Source organism: Chaetomium fimeti (assembly GCF_033439085.1).
Source record: "Chaetomium fimeti strain CBS 168.71 chromosome Unknown B0H64scaffold_8, whole genome shotgun sequence".
NCBI lineage: Eukaryota > Fungi > Ascomycota > Sordariomycetes > Sordariales > Chaetomiaceae > Chaetomium > Chaetomium fimeti.
Window position 1 is genome coordinate 836,036 of NW_026944336.1, and position 25,467 is coordinate 861,502.

The 25,467-nt window shown below is 55.4% G+C and overlaps 8 protein-coding genes across 8 annotated transcripts; 5 read left to right on the top strand and 3 right to left on the bottom strand.

Moving 5' to 3' along the window:
* Positions 1-1,095: 1,095 nt before the first annotated feature.
* Positions 1,096-6,618, top strand: B0H64DRAFT_468830 (uncharacterized protein; the record flags this gene model as incomplete). Its single annotated transcript, XM_062807772.1, has 12 exons — positions 1,096-1,105; positions 1,144-1,226; positions 1,363-1,945; positions 2,047-2,683; positions 2,772-3,060; positions 3,142-3,541; positions 3,601-4,261; positions 4,313-4,429; positions 4,493-4,863; positions 4,953-5,010; positions 5,083-5,708; positions 5,842-6,618. The coding sequence occupies 12 exons, from the start codon at positions 1,096-1,098 to the stop codon at positions 6,363-6,365; spliced, it is 4,359 nt and encodes a 1,452-aa protein (XP_062655484.1). The 3' UTR covers positions 6,366-6,618.
* A 1,061-nt stretch (positions 6,619-7,679) lies between these two features.
* On the top strand, positions 7,680-9,225 carry B0H64DRAFT_329490 (uncharacterized protein; the record flags this gene model as incomplete). The annotated part of the gene is made up of 3 exons (XM_062800884.1): positions 7,680-8,090; positions 8,200-8,316; positions 8,371-9,225. The coding sequence occupies 3 exons, from the start codon at positions 7,680-7,682 to the stop codon at positions 9,223-9,225; spliced, it is 1,383 nt and encodes a 460-aa protein (XP_062655485.1).
* A 1,503-nt stretch (positions 9,226-10,728) lies between these two features.
* B0H64DRAFT_366451 (uncharacterized protein) lies at positions 10,729-13,881 on the top strand. Its single transcript, XM_062801906.1, has 2 exons — positions 10,729-11,377; positions 11,433-13,881. Exons 1-2 carry the CDS (start codon positions 10,955-10,957, stop codon positions 13,500-13,502), a joined length of 2,493 nt encoding a protein of 830 aa, XP_062655486.1. The 5' UTR covers positions 10,729-10,954; the 3' UTR covers positions 13,503-13,881.
* B0H64DRAFT_408549 (uncharacterized protein) lies at positions 13,429-13,881 on the top strand. The gene has a single exon (XM_062804660.1). The coding sequence runs from the start codon at positions 13,649-13,651 to the stop codon at positions 13,820-13,822; it is 174 nt and encodes a 57-aa protein (XP_062655487.1). The 5' UTR covers positions 13,429-13,648; the 3' UTR covers positions 13,823-13,881.
* Positions 13,882-15,995, bottom strand: B0H64DRAFT_408550 (uncharacterized protein). Its single transcript, XM_062804661.1, has one exon. It carries the CDS (start codon positions 15,578-15,580, stop codon positions 14,111-14,113), a length of 1,470 nt encoding a protein of 489 aa, XP_062655488.1. The 5' UTR covers positions 15,581-15,995; the 3' UTR covers positions 13,882-14,110.
* A 1,345-nt stretch (positions 15,996-17,340) lies between these two features.
* Positions 17,341-18,789, top strand: B0H64DRAFT_377534 (uncharacterized protein; the record flags this gene model as incomplete). Its single annotated transcript, XM_062802529.1, has 2 exons — positions 17,341-17,547; positions 17,590-18,789. 2 exons carry the CDS (start codon positions 17,341-17,343, stop codon positions 18,787-18,789), a joined length of 1,407 nt encoding a protein of 468 aa, XP_062655489.1.
* Positions 18,790-19,398: 609 nt separating this feature from the next.
* Positions 19,399-21,973, bottom strand: B0H64DRAFT_377535 (uncharacterized protein; the record flags this gene model as incomplete). Its single annotated transcript, XM_062802530.1, has 7 exons — positions 19,399-19,458; positions 19,805-20,306; positions 20,404-20,479; positions 20,559-20,741; positions 20,866-21,144; positions 21,202-21,502; positions 21,605-21,973. The coding sequence occupies 7 exons, from the start codon at positions 21,971-21,973 to the stop codon at positions 19,399-19,401; spliced, it is 1,770 nt and encodes a 589-aa protein (XP_062655490.1).
* Positions 21,974-23,476: 1,503 nt separating this feature from the next.
* On the bottom strand, positions 23,477-23,668 carry B0H64DRAFT_329407 (uncharacterized protein; the record flags this gene model as incomplete). Its single annotated transcript, XM_062800879.1, has 1 exon — positions 23,477-23,668. A coding segment is annotated over one exon (192 nt), but the record flags the coding sequence as incomplete, so codon positions are not given.
* Positions 23,669-25,467: the final 1,799 nt, after the last annotated feature.

Here is a 25,467-nt window from a genome sequence, read left to right on the forward strand (position 1 = left end):
TCCTTGCGTTTATGACTTACGGACTGAACGGCTTTATTTTGAAAAGGATCAATCGCTCTCAACGGATAATGAGCGCTTCAATTAAATGAGCGTTGTCGAGAGAAGTTGCGTGTTGATGGTTCCTTCCCTTACGTCAAAATTTCCCAACTTGTTTTTTTTCTGAGCCGCAACCCTTCAGCTCCCGTCCCAACCCCCCGTGTACAGCCTAAGTTGCTCATTCGACACTGCTCCCCTTGGCCCAGGCGCAGCTTAGTATTTAGCCAGGTTTTCTCACCTTTGCTCAATAATCACCTCGGTACCTTAGGTACCAATCATCCTCGGCAGGGTACATTGGATCAACCTCGGTCAAGTAACGAAGCCTAGGATTGGTCCCATATAATGATAAAAACGCATGGCTACCTGAAGGACACGGAGCCACTGCCTGACCCAGACTTTCTGCAGGATCGGATGAGAAATGGTCCACGGCCTGGTGTGATGGGAAGGAGGACTGGTGGGGTGGCCACTGTTTGGGAAGTTACGCCCTGGGGGTGGACTAACTGGGTATGACTGGGGCCTGACGAGGCTGTGGCACGAACTCTCTCCTCTCCTTCTCTTCATGTTTTCTTTCTTTTTTCATTGTGTGTGTTTTTACCAATTTGGTCTTTGGTCCCTGACATCAGGGGGGCAGAGGCATAGCAATTCACGCGTTTGCCTATCACCCTGCTTTTCTCGGCCGTCGAGAGCTGCAGCATGGCGGTCTCCTTTCATGTTCGTTCCGAACTTGAATCCGAAATAAGCCCAACACAATTCGTGGCGGGCAACAGCACCTAAGGTACCCGTCTGGCGCCCAATGCAACGACTTGATCAGTACCCAACTCAGGAATACTGTTGCAAGCATGATTGGGAACAAGCCGACGGTTTCTTCCCCGGTATGAGTACAGTACTTCAGTTCCCTGTGGCCCACCGGTCTTGTTGAATAGGCCCTGGTTCCCACCTCCTCCGGTCCCCATCGTCTTGCCTTTCATTTCACGGTCCAAACTTGAACCAGGGACAACCGCACTTCTTTGTTGCCGGTAGTTACCGCCATACTCACCCTTGACTCTCAATAACGCAACCATGGGCAGCGGTAAGCTTCGCAAAATCTTTGGGCGTCGCTCGGAAAAGGGGGATTCTCCCAGCTGTCCTCCGCGAAGCCCCGGGGCTTCATCCCGAAAGTCAGATCAAGACGTGAACGATGGTCCACCAAAGTACGTTTGGCCTTCCTCTTAACATCTCAAATAACCTACATCCTATGCTGGGGGGACTGTAAGTCTCGAGTCGACTTGGCTGACAGCTACAAGAACCATGAGTCCTGTTACAACTGAGCATTCATCGCACTCGCAGCTAGCTCTAGAGTCGACTTCAACTTCGCCGGGTCCGGACTTCCAGAAGGAATGCGATAGCTTACCTTCTAAGCCGCTTCATGACGTGGGAGCCCCTTCGCCTCCCCACGTGTCCGTCATAGCATCGGAAGACGGCAAGGCGGATCCTCCCCCGCAGAATGCATCGACTGCATCGCGGTCTACCTCCGACTTAGCTCAGGAGGGGCTTGGGTCGGATATAGAACTTTGGTCCGATGCTCACGAGGTGACCCCTATTTCCAACCCAACTACCAACGTGGCCTCCGGTTCCGACTTGTCTGCAGCTAGGCCGTCCGAGGCGGAACCGAACAGTGACAGTGACGCTAGCCCCCCCCCGGAATGCCTGGATTGCCAGCGTCATGACGTGGACGTTTGGTATTGCCATGGATGCAAATCTTACTATTGCGACGATTGTTGGGAGAAGCAAACCCTCCATTTCAGGAAGCGTAACCCAAGCGAACACGTCAAAGTAGACCCCGAACTAGAGGCTAAGATTCGCGACGTCTTGGAGCCAAGCGGCGATCAACGAGAGCTCCACCGGGATGACGAGAAATCGTCATGGTTTGGTAGGTATAATTATTTAACTACCAAGTTACCTACGCATTTATTTGGTCTATACATATAACTTAGTATTCCGCATAGGGAACTAGCTAATTCAGGAAACTAGGCGTTCACCGGTTCCTAACCCCAGGAAAGGTACCTGCTCTTTTGGACTACGGCCGACTTGGGGACTTGATCAGGCTCAACGCTCCAGAGGATTGCAACGAATACACATGCAAGCGCGACGACAGAACTCCGAGCCTGGTATCTTTTGTCGGCGAGACAGGGGCTGGAAAGAGCACGCTGATCAGGTTTCTGATCATTTTCGGCATCGCCCGCGGCGAGTCGCGCTCTGTCGAGGCACCCGTACCAGGCAAAATGGACAGCGTAACGCCGACGTCCGAGGACGTCCACCTTTACGAGGACACACACATGGCCAAAAGCGAGACGCCCATTCTTTTTGCCGACTGCGAAGGCTTCGAGGGCGGCGTGCCACAAGCCACCCAATCCAGGATCGAGCGATGGCGAACGTGGGGAGGTAGAGCCGCCAAGACCATGTTCTCTGACGAGACGCCTTCCTCACGAGTTGTCTCGGAACGGCAACTGATGTGGCTAAAGAAGCGCGAGACCGACGGCCCCAAGATGGAGTTCAACGGCAAAGAAGTGAACTCGAGCCGCAAGTTCATTGCCAAGGAGCTCTACCCAAGGCTCTTGTATCCCTTCTCTGATGCCATCGTCTATGTTCTCGGGGGTTCGACACACAGGTACGTTACTAATCATCTCTTCTAGCTGCAACCAGGCTATTCTCTTCCCACCCTCACACCCCTAATCGGACCATACTAAGTTGATCAGAACCTTCGAGAAAGCCCTCGAAGCCCTTATCGAATGGGCCGATGCGGCCATCTGCACATCGTCAAACCAGACCCTGCTGCCTCATGCCATCCTCGTCCTCAACTCCTCCGAGGATATTGAGTCTCAGATCTGGGATGTTTCCGCCAACACGGAAAAGGTTTTTCGCGAGCTGGGTCGGCTCGACGGAAAGGCCCTTGCCAAATATGCCGACGCCTGGCGTCAGCGTGGGGAGGAGAAGCGTATCGAAACTGTCAAGGACCTCGCTCTCTGTTACTACAGCTCCGTCCAGGTATAGCTTCCTCTCCTTTGGCAGCCCAAGGATGGCCTTATTGCGGAGTTGTCTCAGCTTACAACGTGCCATTTACACTAGATTATACGAATGCCGGGAAATGCGAAACCGATTCTCACTCAGACACAAGTCACCCAGCTGCGCTCTTCTATTCTGAACGTCTGCGAGAAAGCTCGACAAGCCAGAAGGCAGGTTGGGATGCTACTTGACGTTGAGGAGCTCCAGACATATTTTCATGATGCCTTCTCTCACTACGCCAGCGATCTCTCTACGCCTTTCGATTTCGTCCAAGCTTCCTTTAGGAACTCACCAATCCCTGCTGGCTTCGGCGGTAGCGTTCAAAGGCTGGCCGTTAATGTTCTAAATTTTAAAAGGGAGAGGAGTACGGAGCGCGACAAAACTCCAGAAGCCGCATTATACGAAATCAGCTACACGGTGGCTTCATCCATCATGCTCGCCTCGGCTCGCAGTCGTCACAAGGGTGAGTGCTAGTGCCTTCGTCTAATCTTCCTCGCTGACAGCCTTTCTCATTGCTCTTAGGTGATGCTGGCGAGTTATTGGCAAGCTACGCCAAGTATCTTGATGTGGCCGTCCAGATGGTCTTGGATAAGCACTGGCCCTGCGATTTTGAGTCGCCAAAAGGACGCTGTGTGAACACTAGGTTCGGACATGCCAAGGGGCATCAGTCGAAAGACGGTCGAGTTCTGGGTCTCGGTGACTACGAGACCAGCGTTGACGGGAAAGCCTTGAAGAAGGATTTCAAGAGGGGTGTGCGCGCGCTTCTATCACAGTTCCGCGTGCTCCTAAATAACGAGGCGACTGCGCATTTCCGGACCAGTCAAGGCACAATTGCAAATCCTCAAGGCCATCTCGCGCTGGACCGGAGCATCGCGGCGCGTATCCACAAGAAGAGGATCATACCCAACTTCCTTACCAAGATCGGGGCCTCGAACATGCAGCAAGGAGGGCTCTGCATCTTCAGCAGCCAGAAGGCATGCCTCTATTGCCTTTCCGGGGCCGCCGAGTACCCGATTCCTTGTGGCCATATCCTGTGCAAGGACTGCCTAGAAGAGTCCGGCCGGTGGGAAGACACGGCCGTCGAAGTCGCCAAATGCCCCGTCGGATGCCCCGGCGGCTGGGATCGCTGCATGCTCTATCTGAAACCGCCCTCCACGGGGCCTCGTGTGCTGTCCCTGGACGGGTAAGTGTCTTGGAAATGGAATGAGGGCCTGTCGACTTTGTTTTCTAACAGTTCTCGTAGGGGCGGCATTCGAGGGATAGCCGAACTAGAGGTCCTCCGGCAAATCCAAAAGTCACTCGGCGGCGAGATTCCTATCCGATCTTTCTTCGATCTCATTGTCGGCACTAGGTTCGTCGATGCCTCAGATACCTTTAACACCCCCTATTCTCGACTAACCCCTGATGTTAATAGTACGGGAGGCCTCATCGCGCTCGGGCTGAGCTGCATGGACTACACTGTCGATGAATGCATCAAAATGTTCGAGCAGCTCTGCGACGAGGCCTTCACCAAGGCACACTTGACCGGGCACAGTGGACCCCTGTCGGTCTTCGACATGATTCGGTCATCTAGGTATAAGACGAAGCCGCTGAAAACGGCACTTCAGCAGGCCTTCCCCAAAGACCTCTACCTGTTTGGTGGTAGCGCTACGAAAGCCGCCCCGAGTCGTCGCTGCGGGTCTCCCATAAAGGTGGCCGTGACGGCCACTGAAGACGGAGACCGTAGTGGCACAACCATATTATCGAATTATAATCCCCCAGTCTTGAACGATTCCAACAAGTTTGGTAAGTCCAAACACATGGATTAGGTAGCTCTGCTGGTTAAAAGCAGGGTCCACGTTATTATCTCCAAGGTCTCTAACTGTTCCACTCAGCCGGTTACTACTTCCAACGACCCGAAGGAATCTCGGAAGAAGTCCAAGTCTGGGAGGCGTAAGTCTGCACTCTAGACATGAGTAATCCTCGAGACTGTAGCAGGTTAGGTCACTAACAAACTTATTCCAGGGCGCGGGCGACATCAGCGGCTCCTGGATACTTCAAACCCTTTCGCCACGAAGCATCTCGAAAAGTGTACCTTGATGGTGCAATCTTCCACAACAATCCGATCAGGATTGCCGATCGAGAGCTGCGGCTGCTATGGCCCAAATCCGAGGTGCCCGACATTATCCTTTCGCTCGGCACCGGAATCGACGAAGACGACTTGGAGCGAAGGGACAAGGACGACGTGGAGCCGAGGATTGGGAGCGCCCCCAGTAGTCTCGCCAAAAGCGCTTATGTTGCCTGGGCGATGAGGCCATTCAACAACTTGAAACAGAGGTTCGACCTGCTCACTGCAAATATGCAGAAGACGTTGAATTGTGAACAGAGCTGGACCGACTTTTTTGCAAGCTCCGTCAAGGAACACGACCGTTTCAAGTATGTTCGACTGAATCCTCGGCTCGCGGGTCCGCTGCCAGAACTCGATGACAAGAAGAAAATGAAGGATTATCGTGAGGATGTGGAGGATTGGGCGGCGAAGACGGCACGCAGTGACATCGAGCGAGTTGCCCGCCAGTTGGTTGCGGCATCATTTTACTTTGAGACCACAAAACCGGGTAACCATCTGGCTAACGAGAAAGTACACATCGAAGGTAAGCGTGGGCGTTTTCAAGCCATCAGGTTGTGGTCGCAAAAGCCGACGTGGGATTCATTACAGTGTTCCAATTCCCAATCTTCCCCTGCCTGCCTGCATAGAAGCTAACAAAACACTCTTCCGCTCGCTAGGGGTGGTTCTCTCTCAGATAACGTTCCCAGAAGACATCGGAAAGCTGGGAATGCACCTGAAAAAGGTCACGGAAGAGCTCAGGATGTCGTCGAAAGGAGAATCGCTTTCATTCGTCACCGAATTCGACAGTATCTCCGAGACAGGCAAAGGGGAGGAGACGGCGTCCTCGGAAGAAATCACAACAAAAGATTTGGAGCGGATGATCAGCACCGAGACTCAAAGGTTCGAAAAGGTTCTCTCTTTTGACGTTAAACAACAGACCCAGATGCGCATCTACCTGGAGTTCGGTTCCAAGCAGGAAAGGCATCTCATCAGCGGATTTCCTCGGTTGCCCAGCCAACTCGGTCGCCGGAGAGCCTCCATCCACCCCTTGCCCGTGTCAAATACGCCATCTCGCAGAAGAAGCGACCTCTCTCTGCCCAAGAGCAAGAGCTCGATCGACTGGGAATACCCGGAGCTTGAGCGGTACCCCGAGTTGGAGTACCGAGACCTCGACCGCTCCCCGCCGGTCTCGCCGGTGTAATTAGAGTTTGGTGGGTGCGACACTGTACGCTCGGGGGTCATGAGCGTTTGGACATTTGCTGAGGATATGGGATGTGATTCTAGGGGACCTGGGTGCGCAAGAATACTTTCTGTGAGAGGGGGTGTAGGGTCTTAGAGTGAAGAACAACATTGAAGGTTTCCTACCACATCCAAACGTCCAACTAACAAACATGCATGGATGTTACTAGATGGTCACACAACGAGCATTCGAAAACGCGGCCTTCTACATTCTGTCCTAGGATTAACACTGGGATTGTGATGCCGCATTGCGTTTATGTTGCCCATAAAAGTCCGCTGTCTGCTCAAAGGGTCTAGACCCGGCACTGCAGCCATGATGACAAGAAACCGCCCCCTTTGAATCATTCAGAACCACAACGAAGACAAGAAGTTGTCACTATCGTGGGGAGGCCGAGAACGTGAATCTGGACCTGGTAATTCACTTTCTTTTTGGGTCTCTGACCTTGTGCTTTATTAACTGCCCTTTTTCAACACAATCTCTTCCCACAAGCTTCCCGTGGTTCTCGTGGCATCCCAGACCATCACACACGGTGAGAACGAGTCGAGCGCCGTGTCGCATACCAACTCTTCTCCATAAAAAGATCACACCTGCTCGGGTATAATGAACCCTGAGAAACGCCAGAGCTTGATATTTCCGATTCATGAGGAGGGTTCCAGCTGGTCGAGAGGCTTGCTTGCTGCTTCGCAGCCATGATCACCGTTGGGCATGCCTCCGCGTATCCCCGCAGGATAGGTACAGTACCTACTTGTATGTACGAAGTACGTACGGACGACGGAGCTGCTGCATGCTTCGTGTCCCCAGAACCCAGGGCGTTCTTGTGGTGTATTTTGGCGGGAATAGCGGCGGAAGAGAAGAGACTGACCAGGCTGTGCCTCTTCAGCCCGAGCCATTCCCGTTGTGTAAATATATAATTAGGTGCGAGACCCTCGATCTCCTCGGATCAGCACCAATCAAGCATAGGTACCGAGGGAGGAAATGGCGCTAAAGTCTGACTGCTTCCGGCGGAGCCGCTCAGCTCTGTGATTGCGTGATAGCACAGAGGTTCCAGTGTTTCAGTTTCAGCCTCAAGTTCTTCAAACAGCCAAAGTGTAGGTACGTACATACATACGTACGGGTACCCTCCTCCTCCCCTGCAAGCTCAAAACTTTGTCCAGTCTGAACGACTCCTTTTCAGGCTGCCAAGTCCCGCGCCCATAGGTGGTTCTTCCTTGTCTTCTCCCTTCACATCCGTGTCCTGGCCGGAGTGTGTCTGCGAACCCAGAGCCCTCGTCCGTCATGTCGGACGGCGTCAACTTTGTCCAATTCCCGCCATGGGACCAGATGAACTTTTCAAGCAACTGCAACATCTGGGGCAACTGGTTGGGGGTAGTCCTGACGCCGAACCCTGCGCAGCCAGATGAATCCATCGGCCCGGCCTTCACAACAAGCATCGAACTCTTCACCGCAGCACTTCCAGCCAACGCGACCGTCCCGGAAAACACGACGCTTCAAGAGTACCACAGCCAAATTTTGGAATGGTACATATTTAACAGCTACGATCAAATAAACCCCATCGCCTACGGCCCATGGAACCTGACCAGGGAGTTCTTCACAAATGTGTTGCAGCATCCGGCACTCGACTATTGTACCAACGAGTACTGCCAGGGTATGGCTTTCCAGGGAAATTCTGATTTGACCGGTATCGGCGTAAGTTGAGACGGGAGCGACCGGACATCATTCATAATACATACGGGCACCTACCCGCGAGGGCCGCAACAGAGCCTTCAATTGTCTAACACGGTTTTACCGACTCCAGGTCTTCACCTCGTACATCATCGAAGCCGCACTATCAACCATGTACTTGACAGCCTTCACGGCATGGCATATTCGGCGGTATTTCCGGCCCGAGAAGGGCAAGGGGCATGCCGGCGGTGTAGGCAACGCCAACAGCATACGCGCCCGACTGGCAAGATTGTCCCTTGCCCAGCGCGCGCTCGACTCTTTCCGGGGTTCACTCGACGCCTTCGTATCTTCGGCCATTCTCATGAGCCTCGCCATGCTCTGCGCTTCCCTCTACCTCTGCGCCCATGGCATGAGAAACCAAGCGGCGCTCCCCGATACGTCCGACTTACCTTATCACAGCAGCGCCACCTACGATATGCTTCTCTCGTTCCGAGCCTCGGTCTTCTCCGTCCTGCCTATCCTGTTGCTCTGCTCCTTGAAGAGCCCCGGCGCGGAGAAGGCGAGCCTCTCAGAAAGGGACATGCACTGGGTGTGGGTGCGGCGGATTCTTTTAGTTGTGATTTGGATCCTTGGCACCGTCGTGACATTCCTCTCGCCGCGCGGAAATCCAGACTACAACATTCATAACGATGTCCAGGACGACCTCCTCTGCGACGTACGTGGCGGCGCAGACTACTGGGAGGGCACCGAGGGGGCCATGATAGGTGTCATCGTTTTCCCAGTCGTGTGGATGGTGATCACGGCCTTCTTCGCCACGGGTTTCGGCATTCCCAAAGTGGCGGATAATCGTTGGATCCGCAGGTTGCAGTCTGTCTGGCGGTTCGGCATTGCGTGGGCTTTCTGCGGGCTGATGTGGGCAATGCTCGTCCAGTTCCTTCGCCTGAGGTACACGATCCTCAGCAGGGCCGGGAGCTCAGACTCGCAGGACGACTGGAGTTTTGGGCAGGTCTTGGCCCTAGCCACCTGGGTCCCTGTCGCGGCCGAGTTTTGCTACATCTTCCTTTGTAAGTTTCAAACTCTGCAGTGCAGTGCCCTCCCTCCCAGGTCGTTTCGACTCGTACTGACGCCGATGGCCAGGGGGAACGGGGGAGAGTCCTGACACACCCCCACCGTCCCGATTTCAGCGCCTAGACTCGGACATGCCGCCATCGTACCGATACAGCACTGTCGGGCCGGACCCATTCCAGGTCATGGAAGAACCAGTCGTCGGAAATGTGGACCGGCCTTGCCCCCCGAAGGAAATGTCGACGTCGTGGACACAGATGGCAGAGCCCTACCAGCACCAAGGAGAGCAGATGATGTCGACAAGCGTGCCCCTCACTGACCTCGAGGGCCAGTCTGCGCCGCATGTCTATCACCCCAAAGAGGAGTGGAGTAGGACGGGTTGGTGATTAGGACATATATGTCTGCCTACTTATTTTATTAGCACAATGCCGTGGAGACGAAGACCAGGAATCACGTATTTAACGTCGGCTAGGAGCTCTGTCAGTTTGGTGGTAGATACTTGCACAGGTCGCAAGCCCAAGCAATCAAGGGAACAGGCACTTGAGGCCAGCCCACACCCAGTCCCAGACCCGAAGCGATAACGGAAGGCCCCTCCCCGTCCCACCGAAAACGCATTTGGCGAGCAGCGGCGCCAACAAACCTACTGGCCCGGTTGCTTTGGCAGGGCGCGTGTTAGAGAAGCACGACTGGCCGGAAGAGACGGAACCTGAGAGGCGGATTTTACCATACACCGTCTACTTACGCGGAAGAAATTGTCTTCTAATCTACGGAAACGGTCGATCTCTACTCTAAGGCCTAGCGATTAGAAGCCGAAGAGGAGAACCTTAAAGAGTGCTCTATGTCGAGACCTACGCTATTATCAGATATTACTTGAGACCTACGGCAGCTTTATAGAAAGTTTCACACTGGGCATCATTGACGCGGGTAAGACTTTATATCAAACATTGCCATAGCGTACCTAGGTACGTAGGGAGAGCACTATGATTCCCTTTTCGGTTTCTAAGGTTTTTTCGATTAACGTTTTAGACGGTCGAGAATAGAAACGAGACAAGAGTTATCTAGGACGTCACACCTCTTTCAGTGAGTTAGGAAACAGGAGGAAAGGCGGGAACTTGGCATGGATAGATATGATTTCCATCCTAGAATCCATTGCATGATGAATGCCGCCTTACAGGTTGCGACCCCTCACCGCACCCCATGGCTTAGCCATCCGGCCACCATGGTCTCGCACGGAACGATATAACCTGGTTAAACTCGTGAACACGACTCAGAGTGACACCATATTTACGCCGCTCTATGACCACTGCCTGGGTTGGGGGCGCAGTTGAAGCTGACTCAGACCATGTCGCTGAACGGGATTTGTTGCGATTTGTTGCTTCCAAGTTCCTTCCACCGAAACAATTATGTGGGGTGCCTGGATGCCAGGTGTGACGCACACGGCGAGCGGCCTGGGCGAGACCCCGGCCGTGCCCCGGCTAGATCCGCGGTCAGGCTCCACTCACGCGCTGGAGGTGCCAATCACCGCGGGAAAAATAGCAGCCCATGTGGTGGCCGAATCCGCCGCCCGTTGATTAAAAATACCCCACCATCCCGACAACTTCGAGCTGCAAACTGCAAACGGCACCATCTCACAACTTTTCCACTTTCCAACACCCACGCACTCCTCGTCGACTTACCAACGAGCCACGGCCTCGAGTACGACGACCTCGAGTACAAAGATCTCGAAGAATTCGAGTATTCCGCGACCAACGAGAGGCAAACGAACAGCCTCACAACCCTCCCATTATTCCGAAAGAATTACAAACGACAGCATCAGATCCAGCATGGCTTCGGCTGCACCGGCTGAACCAGCACATGACGGCGGCGGAGCCCCAGATCACGCACCTTCAGGGCCCCGAGGTGAAGGCCACCGAGGCAGAGGACGCGGGCGTGGGAAGGGACGCGGCAGAGGGAGGGGTCGAGGAGGGGGAGGAGGAGGGGGGCAACACCACAACACACAGAACCCGCCACCGCCATCACAACCCAACGCCGACGAGCCCAAGCCACCACAGGCAGGCAAGATCCCGAACTTCAAGGTTAAGAATGACACCCAGGACGAGGGGGGCGACGAGGACGTGGAGGTCTGCTTCATCTGCGCCAATCCCATCATCCACCACTCGGTCGCGCCCTGCAACCACATTACGTGCCACTTGTGCGCCCTGCGCCTGAGAGCGCTGTATAAAACCAAGGACTGCCCTCATTGTCGGGTAAGCGACTCATATCTAGCCGTGTGAAGGGGGAGACCGCTGACTGGTTGCCTAGACACCCGCCCCGTTTGTTATCTTCACCGATGACGGACAGAAGCGCTTCGAGGAGTACACCGACTCCGAGATCACCAGCGCCGACAACAACATCGGAATTCGGTATGCCGGCGAGGACATCGTGGGCGATACCGTGCTGCTGCTCCGCTACAACTGCCCCGATGCCGAGTGCGACTTTGCCGGCCTCGGCTGGCAGGACCTGCACCGCCACGTCAAGAGCGAGCACCACAAGAAGATGTGCGACTTGTGCACCCGCAACAAACAGGTGTTCACCCACGAGCACGAGATGTTCGCCGACAAGCAGCTCACCGAGCACATGCGCCACGGCGACGACAAGCCCGGCGCCGTCGACCAGACGGGTTTTAGGGGACACCCGCTGTGCGGTTTCTGCGGCGCCCGCTTCTACGACAGCGACAAGTTGTACGAGCACTGCCGGGACAAACACGAGCGGTGCTTTATTTGTGACCGCCGGGACTCGCGTCAGCCGCACTACTACCAGGACTACAGGGCGCTCGAGGACCACTTCAAGAAGGAGCACTTCATGTGCGCGGACCGCGAGTGCCTCGAGAAGAAGTTTGTCGTGTTCGAGTCCGAGATGGACCTGAAGGCCCACCAGCTTAGCGAGCATGGGGGCTCGTTCGCCAAGGGAAGGGACGCCAGGACGGTGGACTTGTCCAACTTTGACTTGAGGCAGAGGTACGAACAGGACAGGAGGGGAGGTGGCAATGTAAGGGAGCAGCGACGGCGCGGTCCAGATCCCAATGCGGAACCTCTACCTGTCAGCTCGGCGCAGCCGCTGAGGCGAGACGAACTCGCTTTCCAGCGACAGATGGCGCTCCAGACGGGGCCAACCCGACCTGCACCCGGCCCCTCGCGGGCAACCCCCAACGCGGCGCCATCCCGAATCCCGGCCGGCCAACCCATCATCGACGCCATGGAAAACCTCAGCATCACCGACCTCTCCACCCTCACCCCGGAGCAGCGCGCCAGCCTCACCCGGCACGGCGCCGTCATCGAGCGCGCCGCCAACCTGCTCGGCAACGACAGCACCAAGATGGCCACCTTCCGCACGCACATCTCGACCTACAACCGCGGCTCCATGACGCCCGAGCAGCTCATCGCCGCCTTCTTCTCTCTCTTCTCGGAAACCTCCTCCACCGCGCTCGGCACGCTCGTCCGCGAGGTCGCCGACCTCTTCGACGACAAGACGAAAGCCGAAGCCCTCCGCCGCGCCTGGCACAACTGGCGCGCCATCAACGAGGACTACCCGTCCCTGCCCTCCCTCGACGGCATGCACGGCGCGACCACCGCCACCACCGGCTGGGCCGCCGCCGCGTCCGCCAGCCGCAACACCGCTCCCAGTAACAACAACAACAACAACAACAACCAGGCCGCCGCCCAGGCCGCCGCAGCCCACCTCCGCCACTCCACGCGCGTGCTCAAGCTCAAGAATAGCACCCGCCGCGGAAGCGTCGGGTCGGTCATGTCCGCCGCGTCGGGAGCTTCTTCCTCTACGCCGGCTACGCCCAACCCTTCCTCTGTCATTTCCCCACCCTCGCGGTCGCTGGCTTCGGCTTCGGCTTTCCCTGCCTTGCCGGGGAGGGCGCAGGGGGGGCAGGCGAGCAGCCCGCAGCCGAGTTGGATTGGGGGGTCGGCGCCGGCTTTGCCAAGGCAGATGCCGCCTTCTGTTTCTTCTGTTTCTTTTTCTTCTGGGGGGGGAGGTGGTGGTGGTGGTAATGGAGGGGGGAGGAGAGGTGGCGGTGGTGGTGGGAGGGGGACGGCGGGGGAGGACGCGTTCCCTGCGCTGCCGGCGGCGCCGAAACCGCAGACGACGCTGTTTGGGTATGGGCGCGGGGCGGTGAGGCGGGATTTCGGGTTTGCGAGGGCCGGGGAGGGGACGGGGTTTAGTTGGGGTGGGGGGGGTGGAGGGAATGGGAGTGGTGATGGACAGAATGCGGAGGGAGGACAGGAGGGTGATGGGGCGCAAGGGGCGCAAGGGGGTGGTGCTGGTACTGGTGGGGGTGGCGGGAAGAAGAAGAATAAGAAGCAGGTTTTGGTGCAGTGGGGGTAGGCCTCTGGTTTGGTAGCCTGGGGAAAGTCACCGTAGGGGGTATGAGGTTGGTGCGTGGGGAGGGCATCAAGCTAGTGGCGTCGGATGTGAATGAGTATGAGATTATGAGCGAGTTTGGCCCATGGTGGTGAAAATATGGGGATTAAATGTGGGATAGACACTTTTATGTAATCAAAACGGTGTCTCATTCTTTTGGCAGTATCGGGTTGCCGCCAGCTGGCCCCGTCAGCGAGCAGTTTGCGCTGGCCTCCTGCGTTTATACCACCCGTTCTGGGTATTGGTCGCTCTCTAAAGATCCCACAAGTCTGTCCTACACTTAAAGTGCACGGCGTCAGTGGCGATTCGTCTTCCAATCGTCGGGGTATCCCGGCGGTACTGCCGCGGCTAACACTGGGGTCCACTTATAGGAAAGGTGTGAAACAATACATGGAACTTATTTCATAGGTAAGACTATCCAAGAATTGTATGTAGGTAGCAATATCCCGTTGCTCTGCTGTGCCTCCGCCAAGTTACAGGGCCAAGTCGGTCAACATGGGCAAAACGATTGAAGCCTAAGGTAAGTCAAGCACCGTCATACACCGGGCCCCTAATACACACCGGCGGCACGCTTAGGTTTGCAAAAGACACTTGGCAGCGTCGCCTCTGAAATGGCCCGTCTGCTTACAGTCCAGACACCTCGCTTCGGCCTCGCTGTGTGCGTAGAGGCAGTCCCGCCCGCGCCAGCAGTTTGCAGCGTACCGACACATCTGGGTGTTGCGCATGCCGAGGTTCCGGTTCGGGTTCTGCTGGAACAGGTGCCGCTCCCGCGCGCTATGGCGGTAGCCGCAGTCGTCCTGCTTCTTGCACCGCAGGCCGTAGGGGCAGTCCTGTTGCTGGTCGACAACGCGGCGGTGGCGCTTTCCCGCGTCGGTGTTGTTGACCACGGTTTCCCAGCCGCCCCCGTCGCTGTCGTCGCCGGTGTCTCGGTCATTGGCACTGTTGATGTTTCCACTGGCGTCGGCGCTGGCGTTGCCACTGTTGTAACCGCTGCCAGTGCTGTTGGTGTTGCCGCTTGCGTTGCCGCTTATGTTGCCGCTGGCGTTTTCAGTCGCGTTCTTGAACGTCGGATTCTGCAGCCGCTCTTCAATCTTAGCACCACCTTGCTCGTCCTCCGCAACAAAATCCGGATCCAATAGCTTATACATATTGACGGTCTTCACGTCCTCCGTGGGGTCCTTGTTGTAGAAACGGGCTCTATACTCGGGCCACGACAGGATGGTAACGTCAGGTAGAAGCTGCCGGGCCCGGAGAATCAGTCTTTCCATCTGGCCGACGTAGGGAAACTCGATGCACAGGTCCGCCTCCCCGTCCCACCGCGTCTTCCAGAACAATTGCCTGGTTTCGAGCAGCCGATCGCAGATAGCTTCCTCACCGCTCTCGTCGACATTGCGGAGCACCATCGTCTTACCACCGACAACGCTCTGGACCTTGCGCGTGGAGCGGTACGCGGTGAAGCAGATGTCTTCGAATATTGAATCCAGCAGGTACACCGATAGTAGGCCGTCAGTGGCCGCCAGGTCCAGGTATGCCTGCGAAATGCCCGACCTCCAGCCCCACAGCTCGACGCGGATCTTGCACTTGAGCACGCGCTCGACGGCGGGCATCATGTCGCGGTCACCCGTAATGACGACAAAAGTAGTCTTGTCCTTCTCAGCAGCCGTCTGAGCCGTGTACTTAGCCTCCACCCGCAACTCTGTAGCTTTATCAGTCATCTCGACCGACATGGCGTTGTCGACCCCCTTTTCCTTGCCGTTGTAGGCGCGGTCGTAGATGCTGGTCTCGAACTTCTTCTTCTCGAAGGCCTTCCACACCGAGTCATTGGGTGGTGGGCGGGAGCCGTAGAGGAACGATCCGCCCTGGGTACGGTTGCGCAGGAGCCTCCCGACCAACTTTCCAATGTCGATGCGGAGACGCGGGTCGCGGTCGCTGTCTTGCAACTTGGGCATGTGGCTGTTGCCCGACGCCGCGAACTTTTGCGCCTCGATCCAGACGTTGGAGTCGTCGACGAATATCATGCACGTCTCCATGTCGCCGGACATTGTGATGTTTGTAAAACGAAGAAAATCAACAAAAGGTCTGGTGGTATCTGCAAGCGCACTCAATATAAGGGACGCAGTGTGGCGGAAAGATGTGACAACTTAACAAGAGGTGACAAATTTGAAATCGCTACGTGGGGTTTCAATCGCTCGCCGGGTTACATAGGAGCGGGATCTGGCAATATGTGGAAATCGCGCACTTGCACCAGACAGTCATCAGAGGCCGTGCCGCAACCAGGCGTGCGCCCCCGTCATGCTCGAGCCGGGTGTCCTCGTCCTTCGGCCTTATGTACTAATGCCGGTGGTTGCGCTATGGAAAAGGTGGGGTTGTGCTGTTGGCAACTCAGCTGCTGCGCCTTCCAGTTTGCCACTCAAGACGAATAGAGTAGGGCCGGAAACGCGTTTGGTTGGCGAGGAATATAATGTGCAGCGCGTTGGGGTAACTTGTCAGGATAGTCACAAGGCAGTGCCGGAATCAGATGTGAAACGAGGCTAGGAAACGGAACAATAAAACTGAGCGGATACCCATTCCAGACCGTTTTCCTTCCATAAACGTTCTCAACACGTGACCCAAGCTGCGCTGAGTCAGGAATTGAGAGCAGGTCAAGATTCGCGTTTTCGACCTCCCTACAAACAAGGCTTACCACAAGTCAAGTAAGTCAAGTATGAAGGCAAACTTGGCTCATATTTGACTGGATTTGACTTACTTGAACTTACTCAAGTTGAATCAAGTCAAGTCTCTACCCCTATATATAGTCCTAACCCCTAATCTTTTCTGACTTATAGCTATTAAAATTTACCAACTTCTTTCAAAAATATATTTGAATCGAATGATCTTACAATCTGCCGAAGCGCGGTCGGTTCGGTTCAGTAGGCTGGGGAAAGTAGCGATAGGAATATCCCTATAAACGAATTCGATTGTAGGTAGCACAAGTCAGGGATAGGGGTTACACAGGGCACAGGCTGGGGGCATATTGCGGTGCCAGCCACTTTCTGTGGCGAATAGCGGCTAATTCAATTGACTCAAGTAAACTCAAGTAAGTAGAGGGTCTTACTTACTTGACTGGGTGGCCGATTTGACTTAATTTGACTTGATTTATTCAAGTATACTTGACTTGCGGCGAGCCTTGCCTACAAACGTGACAGCTTCTAGCCTTCGTTGTTGTTCAAAGGGTAGATAGAGTTTCTTGTTCTCGGAGCTACCAGTTCTGGCCCTTTTTGAGCAGACACAGAGCCTTTAACGAGAAAAAAAGCGGTAAATTCTATACGGAGCGTGCCGAACGGTTGTTCGAGTGCGCCCCGAGGGTTACCATCCACCCCATTCAGTCACCGCCAAACACGCACGGGACATCAACCCTGTGACGCAGCCACGATGCCAGTAACCCTGCAATGTGTATTATCTCAGGTAGGTCCCCGCCATTCATCATCCATTGTTGGGTAAAGTGGCCGGGCGTCATACTTTACTTAGGTAGCTAGGTAGTTACACAAAGAACAACAAACAACAACAATGCCACACCATGTGCCATTCTCCGCACAGCGCAATTGTTCCGGCCGCCACAGCCCGGATGTCCTGCCCAACAAGACAAAACAATTGCCACAATCATCGTACAATCCTTGTATAAAAGCCCTCGAACTCCCGTCGTACAGCAGACCAAAATACATTCGACATATCACACCGATCACTGCAGCACTCCAAATAACTCCGACTTCACCTCCATCGCCAAGAAACCACCAACTTACCTTCGATATCCCCTACACCCAATATGGAGGAGACGACCTTCCACGACCTCTTCGAGGCTTACAATGCCGTCGGCTCGACGGTCCACCCCGATGTCGACTGGGACGTGGTCTTTCGTCAGCCTCTCGTTCTCGATAACGAGGGCGACCTCTGGATCGACGTCGGCGGCGGCGACGACGGCAGCGACGACGACGGCAACCCGGCAAACCACAAGAGGGTCTACCGCTTCAGGGTCTCTTCCGAAGCCATGCGGCAGACCTCGCCCGTCTAAGAGGTCCTGATATCCGGGCCGTGGCGGGAGCGGAAGCCCGCGGCCGAGGGCGAGAAGTGGGTGGTGGCGCTGCCCGACGACCACCCGCACGCCATGGCGGTCGTGTTCGCCGTGATGCACTGCCGAGAGGAGCTCATCCCGAGGTATACGGAGGATCTGTGGCAGGCCGAAATCAGCTCGCGGATCCTGACGACGGCTGAGAAGTACGATGTGCCGCATCTGTTCTTTGCCACTGCGTCCATCTGGGTGGGGCGGTCCTGGCCGCTCCCCAATTATACCAGCGACGACGGCGAGGACGACCACGCCGGGACGCTGCAGCGGCTGAACATCCTCCGTCAGTTGTCGGCCTTGGGAATGCTGGAGTATAGCGTCCGGAAGCTGATTTCGGAAATCTCGGAGCAGAAGCTGAACGCCCTGCTCGCGGTCGCCGAGGCCGGCCCCAGGATTGGAGTGCCATTGTCTCTTCGGAACTTGCTCCGCACGGTGGTAAAAAGCAGGCATGCGGCGATCCAGTCCGCGCTGGACTTTTTGCGTCAGGTGCTGGAGGACCTTAACAGCGGCTCCGAGTCGGAGGGAGGCTACCACCCCAATCGGGCCAGGTTTGACGTTAAGGGGTTGATCGAAAAGCTAATCGGATCCCGTTCCGGCGGTGCCGCGCTTGATCGGGGCTCCTGCAACGTTACAATGGCCACGGATATCTCTCGCCGCGTGGACGAGAGCTCTGTGGTGATTCCGAAGAAGGCCACGGACGTTCGTAGCAGCGCCAGCGACTTGTTGCACGCCATCGGCGATGCCCTTGGGGTGCACTCTCCCCCCGGGTCGATGCCAGTCCCGGGACCTGCGGAGTGCATCCAGGCCATCCACAAGAAATTCGAGGCTTTTGAAGCAGAGTGGCGCCACCGCTGGACGCAGGGGGAAGAGGTCCAGGACCATGACAGATGCCCTACTAGATACTCCGCCCTTAATCTAGAGCTTGTCGGCCGCTGGGATGATGAGGGATACACGATCTTAAAGATGTCGGAATGCGCTGACTTGGCGATTCGTGACCTTCGTCTAGATGCGGAGCATCTCAGGTGGCACAATGATCCCCGTACTGCCTGCAAGTGTTTGATGTTTGAGAGATCTACTAGTATCCCGTCGGCCCGTTGGCACTCGGAACCTACCGCAACAGAGTGCCCGGCCAGGAAGAACCAACAGGGGTAGTTGGCTTCCGGTAGTGTCTACACCTAGGTACCTCACAATATCCCCTAGCCCTGGAACCCCACAACTATGGAGAGAACCGGGTCGCAGCTCAACTTGAGGAAGTACCTCCCTTGATACCTACCTACCTACCTAGGCAGGGCATCTAAGGTACTACCTATCTTTTAGAAAATTATAAATAGCCAAGTGTGTAAATGCTCCCTGATTCCTTTGTCAACCTTCCGTGTTCTATTCTACCTTACTCAATGATCTGTTAGGTATTTTGTGTGCCTGATTTAATCGATTCAAGGATGTGACCAATTGTTCTTGGGATGTCTGGTCTTCTTTTAGGGGATAGCTCCCACCGTTACCTAGGTACCAACTTAGCTGGTACCTATCTACATACCTATACACCCTTGCTATATAGGTTTTGAGACCGTTGGAAATCTCTCGGCGCCGTGCCGTCCGATACTGAAGTTGCCTTTGTTGGATGTAATTAACGTCAGGCTTGTAATTCCATTTGTTCTTGCACCCGGATCCTGTTTCCTCTGTCTCACACCGCACCATGTATCTATCATGCGACACTTACTAGTAGTCCACCCCATAGCGGTGGGTACCTTGTGTATCTGGTCCTTATAAGATAAATCGTAGGCAAAGCGGTGGTGCTAACTTCACCGACAAAGAGGAGGTTACCTAGGTAATTGGACAGGGATTTGTTCATTATCTCCATCATTCGGGTACAGGCGTCTATGATCATCCTCAACCACCACCCCCCCAAAAGTCCAAATGTATTTCAAGTCGGCAGTGGTAATCATCGATACCACCCCTCCGGAAACCCATCCTCCACATCACCATCACCCCCCAAAGCCACCTCATACACCCCCCCACCACAACACCTCGTCCCATACCTCATCACCCCACCCCCCTTAGCATCAACCCCATCCCCAACCCCATCCCTATCCCCTCCAACCCCATCCCCAACCCGCGCCGCCATCTCCCTCCCCGTATCCACACTCCGCACCCCCCCGCCCCAACCCACCACCGCCCCCAACAACCGCGCCACAGGCAGCACACTGTCATGCTCATGCAAGATCACGCCACGACAGCACGCCACCGTCACGCCCACCACCACCGCCTGCCCGAGCACGATCGCACCCATGACGGCCACGACGGCCGCCCATTTGACATCCAGGGCTATGCGCACGAGGTGGCGCTCTGCGGGGTGGGCGGTGGCGTGTTTAGGGACGCGTGGGAGCTGCATCTCGGCGCCCATGACGGTTAGCAGGGGCAGGCGCGCGGTGAGGTGGGCGGCGTGCAGTTCGTCGGCGAGGGGGAGGGGGAGCGGGGTGGTGGGGTTGTAGAAGCCGGTTATGTTGAGGGCGGAGGCGAGGTAGTCGACGAAGTCGACGCGGGTGCGGGCGGTTTTGGCGGCGGCCTTGCCGCCGTTGGACTCGATGTAGAGTTTGTAGAAGAGGGGGGCGGGTTGGTTGGTGACGCTGCGGGCGAGCAGCGTGTCCAGGCCGCCGAAGGAGAGGAGGAGTCTGGCGCCGGCGAGGGATTCGCCGGGTGGGTGGCCGTTGAAGAGGGGGGGTGGTGCGGACGGGTTGGTCGGTTTGGTCCGTCACGCAGGTCGTGCACTCGTAGAAGGTGGCGCAGCATGACTTGGATGGGTCGCACTCGGTGCTTCCCGGGTTTTCTTCTTTTCGAAAGAAGTCTGCGGGGGGAGAAAGTCAGTCCAAGGCTCCGGATGTGCCAGAGATGTCGTATTCTACGGTGGGTGAGGGGGCATTTACATGATGTAGAGCAGCCGCCGGGGGAGTAGCTCGCGCCGGGGGAGCGCTCGTCTGGTTCCCATACCGTCCACATGTTGATGCCACCCCACAGGTCCAACGGCTTAAGAGGATCAAGACAAAGAGCGCGAGTTACGTCCAAGGACATGGAGTTTTTCGAATCAGGGACATTCCTGTCATTCACCCCTGGAAGATGGCAATGCGGGTGAAAGAGCTAGTTAGCCACATTCGGGATTCAAACTTGACGGCATTACTGGAGTGACAGAAAGGGGCAGTCGAGAGTGGCGGTATTACTGCTGCTTGTACTTACGCCATGTCCCAATCCGCTTTCCCTGTTCGTACACGTTATCTCCAATGACGGACCTCCCGACACAGCTCGCCGAGCTGCGCAGCACTGTATCCGTGGGCGGCAGCTCCTCAGAGTTACGATACTCCTTCAGCGCGTAAGAGTAGGTGACGTGGCTTCCGTTCACCGTCCTGTCCAGACCCTTTCCGCCGATATTCCTCGTGTTGTATGACGACGGGTCGTCGACGTCAAAGTCAGCAGGCAAGGCCGATAGCGCAAGCGTTGCATAAGCGTTCCAGTTCCCTGTTCACGCTATTAGCTGAAGAATGAAGGGGTTTCGGTGCCATTGGGACGGTATACTTATGGTATGGTGATGTCTAAATGGAACATAAGGATAGTCCGGGTCCGTCCGATTCGTCGCATGATACCACGGCTTAGAGCTCCAATCGGGAACCATGACTGGGTACTCGGTGTAGGGTATCTCGTTTAGATTGTACGCCAAACCGAGTGCGGCAATGCTGAACCGGCCGAGCACGTTCACGAGCAAATAGAGCAGCACCGCCCACGTCGTCCGCGTCCACCGCGCATTCCGATCCGTGGCATGGTGCCAAATCAGCTTGAGCGACCCAGTGGGACTCGTGGCTCCCAAAATTAGGTCAACCTTGCCAGACGCGTTAGTAGGTAGGTAATCATACCTCGGGTAGGTATCAACGACATCTCATCTGTGAAAACGGGGCCGTGGTAGAAAGCGACGTGAACCTACATCCCGCAGACTGTGCTTCTCCCACGCCAACAAGCGCCAGCGCAGCATAGAACCCAGGAGGCTGAGCAACGAGCCCAGCGACAGACTGACGATGGCAGAGAATAGCAGGGTCAGCGTGTTGAAGCCGCGCTTCTCCGTCAGACTAAGAGGACCCTTCCGCCCGAACACGTCGAGCACGACGACCAGGAGGGCACAGAAAAGGACGACGTTCAGGAAACGCCAGGCTATTTGGCGGCGGAAGAGGCGACGGCCGGGTCCTGTGAGACGGGGCGCGGGCGAAGAGGTCCAGGGCCGCTTCAGGTTAATCGTCTCCATGCTTTTGGCTTCGAGTTGCCCAACTGAGCTGTAGTCGCGGTGCGGTAGAGTCATAGCGTATTATTTTGCAAGAGACACATCGGGTGAGTGCTGAGAGAATATCGTCGGGTTTCAGGACTACCTACCTAGGTAGGCAGGATCATGTGAGTTTTGATAGTACGGTGGTCGGTACCTAGTATGGTTAGGTACCTAGGTAGGTAAGGTACCTACCTACGAAGTACCTAACCTCAGGTGTCGGTGAATAACGAAAGTGAAAAAGGGGTGCCTCCCTCGGCAACCCGGGACGCGATTTGCATCCCCGTCGAATTTCGGCTTCATGTGCCGCGCTGCGCCGCACAGCCTGCTTGAGTCTAACCACATTCGCTTCGATGCAAGGCAAGGTGCAATCGTGCGGGAGGTAATCTGTACATACGCCAAATACCACGGTACACGGTCCGCGCGCTCAACTGGGCGCAACGGCGTGGGAGAGCCGTCGCGGTTTCACGCTAATTAGGAACCTCCCGACCTCCACTCCCATAGGTAATTGGTTCGGTTCAGGCCGACCCCTGGCCCCCGAATCCCCCAAAGTGTTAATGAGGTACCTAAGTAAAAGGCAACGACAGTCAAGTCGCCTTTTACTGTTGTGTGGAAGGGAAGTCCCTTGTCTAGCTTAGAAATCTCCTCTCCCGAACGAAGATGACTGAGAATCTTCGCGACGACGCACGAGAGGGAACGCTTGGCTTGGACCGAGGTTGTTTGTTGGCGGGTCAGGGGTGAGAAAGATTCCCAGCCTTGTGGCGACTCCCGCCCCCCTGCGCCCTTGAAATTGAAGATTCGCCAAGACGTGCAGTGGAGGACTGGTAACGCGTTTAGGTAGGTAGTTAGAGAAAAGGGAATAAAATTAGCAAAGCCTTGGTTGGAGTCACCTTGCGGCGACTCACCGCTCGACGTTGGGTAACACTGTAATATACGGGAAACAGACCAGGGAAACGGAATATTATTGAGGCGGGCTCCTCGGACTGCCATACCGGTCCCGCGGGACTATATCACATGACCACACCCCGTACATAACCCCAACCCTGGCCGTCGCGCCCCCTTTTTTTCAATCAGATCCATCAATTCAATTGAATTCAATCAACAACGCAGTCAAATCTATCAATCTGAGAGGCGCTGAATCGCTCAAAAACGCAATAAAATTGAGATCTACAGAATCTTGTTTTTTTCTCAGACACGTGACTCTATCTAAGCCTCCTGCGCGCCCTGCCCTGCGCCGGCCCCCCGACCAGCCCGCCCCCCGCGCCCGCCGGCACCGCGCGTGGTGGCGCCGCGCGTAGTAGCTGCCTGTCCCCCACGCCCGGCGCTGCGTATTGTAGCCCGGCCTGCCCGGCCCCCCCTACCCCCGTATGTGGCCTGTGGTGCTGGCTGGCTGTTAGGAATAACCTTATTGGCATCCAGCGCTTTAAGGTCGATACCCTCCTATTGGGATAGGTTGTAGTATATAGATGGCTGCAATCCTGTCACCTGTATAGGCTGGGTACCTGGTATAGCTGGGGCAGTGCCCTGTATGCCCTGTATGCCCTACGTGCCCTGTGTGCCCTGCGCGCCCTGCGTGCCCTGCGTACCCTGCGTTGAAATGGGGGCTGTTGATTGTGGCGCGTGTGGGTCAGGGGTAAACGGCTGGGAGTGGCGTGGTCTCCTATGTAACTGTATAACCCGGTTAAACTCGTAATACTGTAAGTAGTAATCTTCGTTAGCTAGAGATCTATCCAGCTACTAATATAGATGGAAATCCGCCTTCTAAAGTATAAGATCTTTAGCTTTATATCGTTAAAGAAGCTTATAGCGATATAGGATACCGAATTGCATAGTAAACCAGCTAGTATAGGGTACGAGAGGTGGTGGATTGTGCCCTGTTATTAACGGTAAAGCTCCTAGTATATAGGAGTGCTCCCTTTTAACTAAGTCTATACTATATCGCGAAATTACAATAGGAGTATCGCCGAGCTACTGTTTCCTAAGATAATTGTGTCGGAGGTGGGTTTTCTGGTATTAACGTACCTTGTAAATAGCTTCCTCTATCGCCTGGACTATCTCGAATAACTATTTAACAACCTATTTAACAGTACTACTTCCTCTAATAAGGAAGCTTTTAAGATACCGATTTATAGACTTAACTAGCGATATAGTATAGTAGCCGAAGTTAAGATTATAGCTAGTATAATAAGCTGCCTACTCCTTAATAATAGAAAGATAAGTCCCCTCTAGATACTAGATAATTATAGGCTAGGTAGCAAAGAAAGATTTAAGCTGTTCCTATGTGACGAACCTGTCTCTGGACCCGTCCTGTTAGGGTTCAGTATCGGTCGAAGGTGTTCTCTCAAGGGTGCTTAGGTTCGTCACACGTTGCTAACTCCCTTTGATCTGTTACAGTTCAGGCTCGAAGGTAAAACGACATGGCAACTCAACCGACGCCGGGCCAGATCACGGCCGCGCTTCAGAGAGTCACCGAACGACTCGATGAAACTGAAGAAGAGCTTGCGAAGACCAAGGCCAGCAACGCGGCATTGGCAGCCCGACTTGAGGCGACCGAGGTCCACACCAAGGACCCGGCCAAGACGAAGGTCAAATTGGAGCAACCCGAGAAATACGGGGGCGACCAGGAAGCCTTGCCAGGTTGGATCACGGAGATGCGGAACTATCTCGACCACAACTCGCACCAGTTCGCCACTGAGGAATCCAAGACCAGATACGCCGCCACCCGACTCAAGGACAAGGCCCTCAAGTGGTTCACGGGAACACTGAGTGATTTCCTCGGCGGAGCAATCCACAAACCCTTCACCAAAAAGGTCTTCGAGAACTACTCCGAGTTCGAGAGTGAGATTCAGAAGGTGTTCGGTGACAAGGACGAGAAGTTACACGCCCAGGAACGGCTAGGACGGCTGAAGCAGACTAGGTCAGCCACCGCCTACGCCACGATTTTCCGACAAGACTCCATGAAGGCAGAGATAGACGACGAGGGGCTGATGCACCTGTTCTACGGAGGACTGAAGGAGGAGGTCAAGGACGAGCTCTACAAGGAGAGCCGACCTGACACGCTCGACGAGTACATCGCCATGGCTGTCAAGATTGACGACCGACAGTTCGCCCGCAAACAACAGAAGAAGGGCAGCGAGGTTCAGCGATCCGCAGGCTACCACAAGCCCAACGACAAAAAGAAACGCCAGCACCAGAGCACGTCATACGGCACGCACTCGGGACCCATGGACGTCAGCGCTGCCCAGGCACAGTGGGCAGGAAAGAGAGATGGTGCCAAGGACAAATCAGGCATCACCTGTTACAACTGCGGGAGGAAGGGTCACTTCAAACGTGACTGCCGCAGCAAGAAAGAGTGGAGACCGGTTCCAGGGAAGGAAGCTGCCACCATCGACCAAGACACGGTCGGAAGAAGAACCCGGTTTCTGGAGGTCGCAGCCGCCAGCTACACGCAGGACGACCTCGAAATCGACATTGACCGAGTCATCGAGCAGGACGATGAACTCACCGACTCGGATCAAGGAGACCTGATGAGC